The sequence below is a fragment of the Haliotis cracherodii genome, unplaced genomic scaffold (genome assembly GCF_022045235.1).
Source record: "Haliotis cracherodii isolate W230 unplaced genomic scaffold, xgHalCrac1.p SCAF_12, whole genome shotgun sequence".
Taxonomy (NCBI): Eukaryota; Metazoa; Mollusca; class Gastropoda; order Lepetellida; family Haliotidae; genus Haliotis; species Haliotis cracherodii.
The window spans coordinates 43,616,006-43,628,241 of record NW_027266267.1 but is presented as its reverse complement, the minus strand read 5'-3'; the positions used below and the strand labels follow the sequence as shown (position 1 = coordinate 43,628,241).

The 12,236-nt window shown below is 43.2% G+C and overlaps 1 protein-coding gene across 1 annotated transcript; it reads left to right on the top strand.

Moving 5' to 3' along the window:
• The first annotated feature begins 702 nt into the window (after positions 1-702).
• On the top strand, positions 703-11,942 carry LOC139457919 (tetraspanin-18-like). Its single transcript, XM_071239259.1, has 8 exons — positions 703-820; positions 3,787-4,038; positions 5,539-5,613; positions 6,252-6,359; positions 8,338-8,532; positions 9,075-9,158; positions 9,743-9,811; positions 11,732-11,942. The coding sequence occupies exons 1-7, from the start codon at positions 761-763 to the stop codon at positions 9,806-9,808; spliced, it is 840 nt and encodes a 279-aa protein (XP_071095360.1). The 5' UTR covers positions 703-760; the 3' UTR covers positions 9,809-9,811; positions 11,732-11,942.
• Positions 11,943-12,236: the final 294 nt, after the last annotated feature.

Sequence of the window (12,236 nt, the reverse complement as noted above, 5' to 3'; positions counted from 1 at the left end):
TTTAAATATAACTAATATATATGATCATCAAAAGTTTGTTTTTTTTAACGCCGCACTCATCAGTATTCCAGCTATATGACGTCGCTCTGTACATAATCGAGCCTGGGTCAGTCAATCCAGTGATTGACATCACGAGCAATTGGGATTCGATGACCGCAACAACCAAATCAGCGTTTGTTGTTTAACGTCGCACTCAGCAGTATTCCAGCGGTCTGTAAATAATCGAGTCTGGACCAGACAATCCAGTGATTGACATCATGAACATCGATCCACGCATTTGGGATCGATGACTTGCATCAACCTAGTTAGCGAGTCTGACCACCTGATCCCGTTAGTCGCCTCTTACGACAAGCATAGTCGCCTTTTACGGCAAGCATGGGTTGCTGAAGATCTATTCTTCACGGGTCCCTATCAACAATTGAGCAGCATATCAATGTATACGACACAAATATCGTCAATTATATTTTTATCGAATAAGGAAAGAAACGGTTGTGAGAGCTAAATATTGATTTGCATATTTTCTGCTTATATAATGACCTACAAACAAAACGTTATCAACGCCGAACTACCACACCGCTGTGATAGGATACTGTCATATCGACTCGGCCATTGAGACAGGCTGTGTTGTCAATCACACCAGGACTTGTAATGAATCCTCTGTACCGAGGTATCGCTATCACCTATATGTGCGCTCCGAATGCGTAGATAACCACTGTCACCTGAGTGACAAGAGAGAGGCGTTATAACAGCCATATACGCGATGGGGTTCTTCTCAAGTTTAGGACAATGTGTGCTGGTTCTGTTGAACATTATTTTCGTGGTAAGTACAAAACACGTTGTTCATGAAATGTTACATCGATCACCACGAGATGTGGGTAGTGGTGATGGTGGTGTAACAGGTGTCTGGAGTCTGATCGAAGAGGATGGGCGAAGTCTGAGAAACAATTTGAAATGTTTCAGATGTTTTCAAATTTTTATCTATATTTTCAAATATAGATAAAAATTGAAAGGAAAGTTTTCATTTCGTGTTCTATTTAGTGATTAATTGACATCAATTGTAAAACATTAAGCATGTCTCTCGATGGTTTTGGATTATCATCATCATCATTATATTATTATTATTATTATTATTATTATTATCATAATAAGAAGAACAGCCATCTCCTGTGCAGCAGTGATAGTCACATATCGTGTGTCCATGTTGGAGTCCCCTCACTTACCGAACTTCCCGTGAAGATCCGGGAAAGAAAAGGTCTTCAGCAACCCATGCTTGCCCTGAAAGGCGACTATGCTTATTGTAAGAGGCAACAAACGGGTTCGGGTGGCCAGGCTTGCTGATTTGGTTGATGCATGTCATCGTATCCCTATTGCGTGGATCGATGTTCATGATGTCAATCACTGGATTGTCTCGTCCAGACTCGATTATCTACAGATCGCCGTCATGTAGCTGGAATATTGCTGCGTGCGGCGTTAAAAAAACAACCAACCACTTACCGAAGTGTCTCGAAGGGTGTCCGAGTTCCCCGGAACATTTGCAGGTCGTAAAAAGTAGCAAGGCGCCGCGACGTGGTTGTTGATGTGTTTCTCATAATATTAATCACTGGTGTGTCAGCCAAGGTCCAGTTATGTACAAGCCGCCGACATATTGCTGGAATATTGCTGAGCGCGGCGTTAAACGAATCCCGAATATAATCCATTTTGGGTTTACATTCAATGTGTCTAATTGCCCACAGTTGCTTATTTAGTCATCTATAGGAGGGAGTCGCATACACTCATGCAGTTTTAGACAGATCAGCTTGCCTGTAAGCCAGGGGCTAGTGACAATCCACACGGACCAGTGTAATGTGACACTTTGAGCAAACGTGCTTGAAGATGTATGATTGTGAATCTATTGTCTGATTACTCGTGATATGAGCAGTTAAGAAAAATCAAAAGAGCAAGTGTCGGTAGAGAGGGCAATATCTGTGTTTGCCTGGCGCACAACAGCCTCGATTATCCAGTCACAACGGCTATCATGATAAGTGCCCTGGACTCTCGAGGAGCATCGCGGTACATTTCTAACTGGAATTGGAGAGTTCCTTAAACTTGTCAAACATCTGTGAGCACAAATCCGACCGGTCTTATTCTAACTTTCATATTGTACACTAGATTATTTCCAAATTAAAGGGCGGTCGGGTAGCCTAGTGGTTAAAGCGTTCGCTCGTCACGCTGAATACCCGGGTTCGATTCCCGTCATGGGTACAATGTGTGAAGCCCATTTATGGTGTCCCCCGCCCTGATATTGCTGGCATATTGCTAAAAGCGGCGTAAAACCATACTCACTCACTCACTCACTAACTCCAAATTAAAGGGCGGTCGGGTAGCCTAGTGGTTTAAACGTTCGCTCGTCACGCTGAAGACCCGGGTTCGATTCCCGTCATGGGTACAATGTGTGAAGCCCATTTCTGGTGTCACCCGCCATGGTATTGCTGGAATATTGCTAAAAGCGGCGTAAAATGAAACCCACTCACTCCAAATTGAAACTCAGATAACCCAAAAAACGGTTCGCACAGAACTCAACCGTTAAATCAGTAAATGACCAAATAGGATCTATGAATAACCAGTAAATTATATTGCCCTATATAGTTATAGGATTGCAATCAAACAAGGCAATACAATGGGTGAAATACGTGTCAGCAGTGATGTGTAACATGTCCTAGAATTAACGTAAGTGCTCTCACAAATGTTCTTTATGTTTGTTTTTGCCCCTTAATTCCGAGTTTCAGGAAGGTAAACAACAAGTGCCATCTTTTAACGTCTTTCGGTATGCCGCGGCCAGGTGATCGAACCACCAACGCTCTTTATCATCCCAAACTGGCTTGGGTGCTTTGCAGACCATTGTGACATCATTGGTGACCATGATGTCACAATCTAATGACATCACTAATGGCTCTGCTACTGAAGCTGTTAGTAGTACCTTTTGCCCTTAAGACACTGCTTATTACTGTCTTCAAACTGAAAGAGTTGAATGAATGATATTGGATGATAAATGGAATCTCACCCTTGTGTCTTTTGATATAAAATATATCTGATCACACATTCGTCAATAAAAGTTTATTACTCCTCGGCGTTTATTATTGTTATGCGAGTCATATTACCACGATGATGATTATTCAAGCCCCCGTTACACTATCAAAAACTTTGATAAAAAACTTGGTCAAAGAAAACTTTGACCAAGTTTTCTTGGTCCAAGCTGGACTGTTTACACTCATCAAAGTTTCTGACAGGGTGTCAAAGTTTTGGTGGGAATTATCTTGCTACTGACGAAGTATTGTTTGCCGTTGTCATATGTATTTTGTGTATTGCCATGTTGAGAAGGCGGCGTCGGGGTAGGCAAAGGCATATTTGGGCACGAGAATGTCTGCTCGTTGCTGAAACAAATCAATTAATTCTTCCAACATCTCGTCAGTCCAAAATACTTGACTCATTTTGACTTGACTCTATGCACTTCCGGTTGAAAAGGGGCCAATGTTCCTTGCAGTCTGATTGGCTAAATTAAATCAACGTCATCAAACTTTGATCGGTTTCTATTCCATTAAAAGTTCCGTCAAAATCTTTGTCAATGTTTTTGACGACATGTTGCAGTATCAAAAACTTGGTCAAAATGGACTTTGACCAAGTTTTTTAACCAAAGTTTTTGATAGTGTAACGGGTTCTTAAGCTTCTTATACAGTTACTGATTATTGTTGTATTTGTTGAATGATGAGGCTGATTGTAATGGTAATGATGGGTATTCCCTGTCCTCAGCTCCTGTCCCTGGTGCTGGTGGTGGTCGGGGTGATCCTCAAGTTCTTCCCAGGCGTTCTCATGCAGTTTCTGTTTGACGGAGTAAAGGACATCACCCACTTCAAGCTGCCTGACGGCTCCTCCGACCTCAACACCGTGCCCCTCCTGGACGAGCTGGGCCTGGCCGTCCTCATCTTCGGCGTGGTGCTGTTCGGAGTGTCCTTCCTGGCCTGCTGCGGGGCCTGCTACAAGCTCAGGATCTTCCTGGGGCTGGTGAGTAGATCCTTTCTTGGACTGTCGAGTAGACGCTTCCTGCGGCTGGCGTGTAGATTCTTCTGGGGTTGGTGGGTAGATCCCTCTGGGGCTGGCGTGTGGATCCTTCTGGGGTTGGTGGGTAGATCCCTCTGGGGCTGGCGTGTGGTTCCTTCTACGGCTGGTGAGTAGATACTTCTGGGGCTTATGGGTAGATCCTTCTTGGGCTGGTGGGTAGATCATTCTGGGGCTGGTGGGTAGATCTCTCTGGGGCTGGTGAGTAGATCTCTCTGGGGCTGATGGGTAGATTCTTCCTGGGGCTGATGGGTAGATCCTTCTTGGGCTGGTGGGTAGATCCTTCTTGGGCTGGTGGGTAGATCCTTCTGGGGCTGGTGGGTAGATCCTTCTTGGGCTGGTAGGTAGATCTCTCTGGGGCTGGTGAGTAGATCTCTCTGGGGCTGGCGTGTGGATCCTTTTTGGGCTGGTGAGTAGATCCCTCTTGGGCTGGTGGGTAGATCCTTCTTGGGCTGGTAGGTAGATCCTTCTTGGGCTGGTAGGTATATCCTTCTGGAACTTGCTGGGTAGGTCCTTCTGGGGCTGATGAGTAGATTCTTCCTGGGGCTGGTGGGTAGATCCTTCTGGGGCAGATGAGTAGAATCTTCCAGGGGCTGGTGGGTAGATCCTTCTGGGGCTGATGAGTAGATTCTTCCTGGGGCTGGTGTGTATATCCTTCTGGGGCTGGCTATGGATCCTTCTTGAGCTGGTAGGTAGATCCTTCTGGGGCTGGTTGGTAGATCCTTCCTAGGACTGGTGAGTAGATCCTTCTGGGGCTGGTGAGTAGATCCTTCAGGAGCTGGTGAGCAGATCCTTCTTGGTCTGGTGAGAAGGTGGTGAGTATCCTTTCTCCATGACATCGCCCTCTCGGGCTTCATCCATTGATAGTTTTTTCGTCTTAAACAAATAAGAAAGTTTTTAATGGACTTTCATCTCGGCCAAATTGAAATTGAAATACATTTACTGGCTTGTTTCGTCTCGGGAAAGAATGAAAAATAACCTAAACGTTTCTTGGGTCATGTTACATGTGTATGTGAGACCGCCTCCGTGGTCTTGTGGTAGAGCGTCCGCCCGGAGAGCGGAAGGTCCGGGGTTCGATCCCGGGCCGCGTCATACAAAAAGATGTTAAAAGATTGTACTTGTTGTTACCCTGTCTGGCGCTCGGCATTAAGGGGCTAAAACAAGGACTGTTCGGCTCGGAGTCAGTATACTGTGTCTGAGTGGGGTATTCGTGTTAAACTGCGGCATGGTATCTCAGTGAGCTAGCACTATAAATCGGCATCAGTCCGGACTAGTACAAGCAGCCACACACACACATACACGTGCAAGCACGTCGCTATATAAGTGCAATAATCTTGGACGCGACGTTAAACCCAATTTCACCTCACCTCACATGTGTATGTTGTATATTTGTGTACGGTCTAAGGAACAGCATAGTATTCACATGTCACGTGTCTGTTGCTGCAGTTCTGTGTGCTGGTCCTCATCCTCATCCTCTCCGTGGCTACTGTGGGGGGCCTCTTCTTTAACAGAGATTCGCCGGTAGGCTATATAGTCTTATATCTCATACATGCCAGTATAGGCAATACATGCTGACTTAGCCCTATTGAAGTTGGTTTCTAATAGATACAGGTTATAATACTGAATTACTCATATTGTTTGAAGCGTTATTGTGTTTATATAATTGTAATCGAATATATGTGTAGAAGACAGAAACTGATGCTATTTAAAGGAATCAGTGTATCAGTGTGTATGAGTGTGCGTGTATGTTTTTGTGTAAGTTCGTGTTTGTGTGTGAGTGTGATATTGTGTTAGAGTGTGTAATACTATATAATTGTTTATATAAAATGTTAGTATACATATATATATATATATGTGTGTGTGTGTGTGTGTGTGTGTGTGTGTGTGTGTGTGTGTGTGTCTGTGTCTGTGTCTGTGAACCCACTGGGATGTTGGCTGTCTGGTCAACCCATAGCACGACATCAGCTGTAGCTACTCTGGATTTAAACCATCATCACCTGATCCTGTTACAGCTAGGGGAGGCAACATCTCCCGTATCTGTTTGTGGGTAGGCGTGTAAGCAAGGAAGCAAGTGTGCGTTCATGTTCGTGAAAGCGCTTGTGCGTGTGGGCTAGGTGATGCGTATGCGTATCTGTACACCTCCGCGTATTCCTCTTCAGATGCATTCAAAGATCAAGAACGAGTTCAAGAAACAGGTGCACGATGACTACAAGGGACCAAAAAACACGGACGTCTTCTCCCTCCTCATCAACATCCTCTCCTACTCCGTAAGCATAGTGAGACCGCCTCCGTGGTCTAGAGGTAGAGCGTCCGCCCGGAGAATAGAAGGTCAGGGGTTCGATCTCCGGCCACGTCATACCAAAAGACGTTAAAAGATGGTACTTGTTGTTACCCTGTCTGGCGCTCGGCATTAAGGGGCATCAAGGACTGTTCGGCTCGGAGTCAGTATACTGTGCCTGAGTAGAGTATTCATGTTAAACTGCGGCATGGTATCTCAGTGAGCTAGCACTATAAATCGGCATCAGTCCGGACTAGTACAAGCAGCCACACACACACGTGCATGCACGTCGCCATATAAGTGCAATAATCTTGGACGCGACGTTAAACCCAATTTCACCGCACCTCACCGTAAGCATAGTGACATCCTCAACGACGATGCCTCTTGTTACTTACTTTTTGTATATTATTCCATATAAGTATTATCAGGTCTTTGAAAAGCATTTAGAAGTGATACACGTAAGGAAGAGAATATATGGATGTCAACTTCTTTATTATGAGGAACACAACGTTTCGGAGTATAATCCTACCGATGAAGCGTATACTCCGAAATGTTGTGTTCCTCATAATAAGAAGTTGACATCCATATATTATTTTCCTCATATATCAAAATGACCATTATTATGGACTGAATCCGAATCATAGACTGTACATCACAATAATCATAATCAACTCTTAGTCCAGTCACACTTGTATATGCGACCCGTGAAGATTCCGGGGTAGAATAGGTCTTCAGCAACCCATGCTTGCCGTAAAAGGTGACTATGCTTGTCGTAAAAGGCGACTTACGGGATCGGGTGGTCAGGCTCGCTGACTTGGTTGATACATGTCATCGATCCCAATTGCGTGGATCCATGTGCATGATATTAATCACTGGATTATCTGGTCCAGACTCGATTATTTACAAACCGCCGTCATATAGCTGGAATATTGCTGAGTGCGGCGTTAAACAACAAACCAACCAACCAACCAAAAACTTGTATATGCAGTGAATAGCAACTTTTAAAGTCAGATTTTTATCTGATAAGCAATCTGTATGTGATAGGTAAAGCTGCAATGAACTTCACTAAATGATCCATATACGTGCAAAACGATTATGTATCAGAGACAAACTTAAATCATCATAGATTACGCTCTTTAAGCGACCACCATGCAATATTTCAATATGTTAGGCGGCACGGGTGGCCCAGTCGTCTAAGGCACCGCGATTCGCTATGCAGAGTTACGTCCCTTGGACACGCCAGAAACCTATGATTGTGGGTTCGAATCCCGGTTCGCCCCGATTATGTTTCTAGGTTTGTCAGCACCATACTCGTGCTCGTGGGTTTCACTGAAGTGGTAAACGTCTGAGACCTGCATCACTAGGGGCTTTCCTCCCACGTTAAGCTGACACGCCGTGATATAACTGGAATACTGTTAAAAGCGGCGTTAAACCCAACTCACTCACTCACTCCAATATGTTACGTGAACAGATTATGCTTTTTAGACTAGGATTTTATGACGCTTCAGTGAATCACGACTTGGATTGTGAAGAATGCAGATCAGCAACTGTTTCAGACTGTTTGTTGTTGAACGCCGCACTCAGCAATATTCAAGATATATGCAACTATTTGTTAAGTTAAGGCGTTTCTGGTTAAATCACTAAAAGTTGTTATTTTCAAATTTTATTTTTGTTTATTCAACAGGATCAAAAGGGGTACAAATTTTGATAATGACCCACATAAACTACAGTACAAAATGTATTACTTTTCTACTTTTCTTGGATCACTCCATTCTAATACTTAGGTAACATAGAACAGACCGGTCATAGCCTTCGGCCATGACCTATGTTGTGTGACAAATGGGGCGTGTAACTATTACCATCGCCCCGCCCCTTCCTACCCGGCCCACCCACCCCGCCCCTCCCACACGGGTTAGGAACGTTTCACTGTTGACGGTGTCAGTAACGTTGTGTTGATGTGTCGCCAGCTGAACTGCTGCGGTATGGCTGGACCCGACGACTTCGACCACACAGCACCATGGACCAACTACAACCTGAGTGGAAGGACGTTCCACATCGACGTCACGCCCGCCTGCTGTGTCCACAGCTTCCTCAAGGCCAACGACCTCACGTGCGCTGTGAAGCAACCTGCGGGATTTGATCAGAACAAGACAAATACAATGGCAAGTAGTTTTCTTATTTACACCGCCTCTGTGGTGTAGTGGCTAGAGTGTCTGCCTAAGAGCGGGAGGTTGGTGTTCGATCCTCTGCCCGCCTCTGTGGTCTAGTGGCTAGAGTGTCTGCCTGAAGAGCGGGAGGTTGGTGTTCGATCCTCTGCCCGCCTCTGTGGTCTAGTGGCTAGAGTGTCTGCCCGGAGAGCGGGAGGTCGTGGGTTCGATCCTTTGCCCGCCACCGTGGTGTAGTGGCTAGAGTGTCTGCCCGGAGAGCGGGAGGTCGGTGGTTCGATCCTCTGCCCGTCACCGTGATGTAGTGGCTAGAGTGTCTGCCCGGAGATCGGAAGGTCGGTGTTTCGATCCAAATTCATCCCACTTTACCAACAGCAATAATGATAAAATCATTGCCTAACAGCTGCTGTGTCTCAGTATACTTTAAAACATTTTTGCTTGTATCGTTACTCAAGATGCCAAAAATAAAATAAAAACAGTCGGATGTCTACAGAAAAATCTGACAATAAAGCATTCCGTTTTCTTTTTGTTATGTTTAGGGTTGCTATGACAAAATTCTAGACGATGTCCATAACAACCAGAAATTCGGCATTATCGGCATCGTGGTCATCATTGTTCTTCTGGTAAGTATGACGCAACATGTCTCGCAAATATGACTCAACAAGTCATATAAGGTGGTAATTATGAAGTAACACTTCTGTCAGGTGGTAATTATGACGTAATACGTCCTGTCATGTGGTAATTATGACGTAATACGCCCTGTCAGGTGGTAATTATGATGTAATACGTCATTCCCTGTGGTAATTATGGCGTAATACGTCCTGTCATGTAGTAATTATGAGGTAATACGTCATGCCAGGTGATTATGACGTAATACGTCCTGTCATGTTGTAATTATGACGTAATACGTTCTGTCAGGTGGAAATTATGATGTAACACATTCTGTCAGGTGGTAATTATAACATTATACGTCCTTTAATGTGGTAGTTTTGACGTAATACGTCCTGTCATGTAGTAATTATGAGGTAATACGTCCTGCCAGGTGGTAATTATGACGTAACACGTCCTGTCAGGTGGTAATTATGACGTAACACGTCCTGTCAGGTGGTAAGTATGGCAGTTTCGCTGATGAATCGGCACAATCCGGCTTAACGAGGTTTCGTTATGTACATATATTATTAATAAACACGGCACATGTTGTTTTCAGGCTCTGGAGGCGGTGTTTGCAGTTGCTCTCATCAGGAGCATCAACAAGGGAGTCTCCCCTGTGTAACAGGTGCGTGACATATGGTCACCCTCAACATGGACCGTTACAGTCCCTGTGTTTGAGAGAGTGCCATTTCGGGGTTAAGTTGATCTACTTTAAATCCATAGGATCTGTGGTCCAACAATATGAAAAAGCAAAACCTGTTAAGAATAATGTCTTATATTTATATCGGAAAAATTGCATTAAAAATTGAAACAACATTGGGTGATAAGTCAATGGGATGTCCCTTTCCCTTACTTGTATTCTTCAAAGGTTTGTAGTATTACTGAAATGCATTTCGGCGGAGAAAAGTTATCTTATATTTTATTCTGCATTTCGGCTCATTTTGGTCGGTGATGTGTAAACCAACTCTCGAACGCTATTAAAAAAATACCTTGTTTTAAAAATAGTAACATTTCGGTATCGATGCACATATTTCAAATACGTATAAATTATACTTTGCTAGTATTCCTAGTTTTACTACTGACCCGTGAGGCCGGTTTGAACGGGCTTCATGACGTCATGTGTCTGTGACGTCATCTACTCACTACGTCAGCTGACTGATAGAAGTTGAGATACTGATTGGTGGCCACTGGTCATCCATTAGATAGACTTCATTTATACAAAAATAAATCAGGGAAAATGAATCTAATAGTTGTATGCCATTAGCGGGGTGGATGGGAATTACAATATGTTTCATGATACATTTTATGATAAATAATTGTTTAGCATTGATCCGCTCGCTCCAGATTTAATGTTAATTATGTTTTTGGTGTTCTGTTTTTAGTTGTGCACGTGTCTATCTTTAACCTGAGACCCTGTGCTGATGTAAACCAAATTACTTTTACTTTTATAACTTGGTATCTTAGCTTATCTTATCTTAATTCTTGTACACATATCTTTTAATTCATTGCTATGGGGCGGTCGGGTAGCCTAGTGGTTAAAGCGTACGCTCGTCACGCCGAAGACCCGGGTTCGATTCCCGACATGGGTACAATTTTCACAAGGTGGCAAGCAGGTGTGTAAACTTGGCTGCGTCAATGCGTATAACGAGTTTGACTACGCGTATAGAGAGTACAGCCTTCTGTACATGAACGTGTTACGCATATATCATAACGAGTGCGCGAGTTACATATATATCATATTTGGGTGACAATATTGGTCGTCAACTGACGCGGTATGGTAAAGGAAAACACCAGCAAGGTCAATTATGACGTGAGAAACAAGTGACGTCACAACAAACCCTTTATGACGTCATGATGTCTGTTCAGTTCGACGTCCATTGGTTAATCAGATAGCTAGCTGTTTTGACATGTACATCTTTTTACAATTATAGTATCCACACCGGATTTCATACCTCATTATTGAAGTCAATTCTTATCAGTAATAAGTAATAATAACTTCACTTAGTCCTGCGCAATGACTGTGGAATTTAAATATTTTAGGTTGTTTTTTTTTTTACTAAAAGCCTAGGCAAGTCCAGATAAAAAAAAACAAGTCTAGTTTGCTTGATTCCGCATATGAAAACTGTAGGAGAGTAAAGGTTCTTTCGAAGAAAAAAAATATCTTAAAGACATGTTTTCATTGACTAAGTGTTAGTCTAATACTGCATATTGAATCATTAACACGAAAATCCGTGACATCGTTCAGCTCATTAAAGCAACCGAAGCCCCTCCCATCCTAGTATCAGTCAATCAGTAAACAGTAGTCCGCTCGTGGGCGTGGCCTATCTCTTCGATTTACTGAAACATAAATGCTCGGTTAGCCAATCAAATTGCCATGGAATCGCTTGCAATTTATGTAATATAAATTTAGTATGTACCAGTCACCTTATACACCAATTACTGGCACATTATTATTATTATTATTATTGTTGTTGTTGTTGTTGTTGTTGTTGTTATTATTATTATTATTATTATTATTATTATTATTATTATTATTATGTTTCAGGTTGGCCCGTGCAAATAGATATATTAATACTTCTTTGATTGGCAAGGCTCTCCTGTGGGAGACATCGATCTTCACAGCAAATGCTCGAAAATTGATCTGACAAAATTCAGTGGCCATATGACTTTGTAATAGGGCTACATATTACAGATGAGGCAGCGTTGTTGTAACAGACAACTCGTGTGGATAAACCACAGATTGACAGTCGGCCTATGAGGATCCCTGCCGAAGTTGTCGTTGTCTAACGGAGGTGGACCCAGCCCTTTCTTGCACGGTTGCATTCTCGCATTTTTAACTGTATAAATGAATATTTATTTTCTGATATATATATATATATACTTGTCCCTTCTCAAGTTATCCTCATTGTGAACTATTTTCTTGAGAAAGTGAATGAGTGAATGTTGTTTAACATCGCAACCAGCAATATTCAGCTCTACTATATACTTCAGGGCGGCACGGGTGGCCCAGTCGTCCAAGGCGCCGCAATTCCTGTGCAGAGTTGCGTCCC

Coding starts and splice junctions, on each gene's coding strand:
- LOC139457919 (XM_071239259.1), top strand. CDS start 761: ATGGGGTTCTTCTCAAGTTTAGGACAATGTGTGCTGGTTCTGTTGAAC. Junction 5,614..6,251: donor TCTTTAACAGAGATTCGCCG/GTAGGCTATATA, acceptor ATTCCTCTTCAG/ATGCATTCAAAGATCAAGAA. Junction 6,360..8,337: donor TCAACATCCTCTCCTACTCC/GTAAGCATAGTG, acceptor ATGTGTCGCCAG/CTGAACTGCTGCGGTATGGC.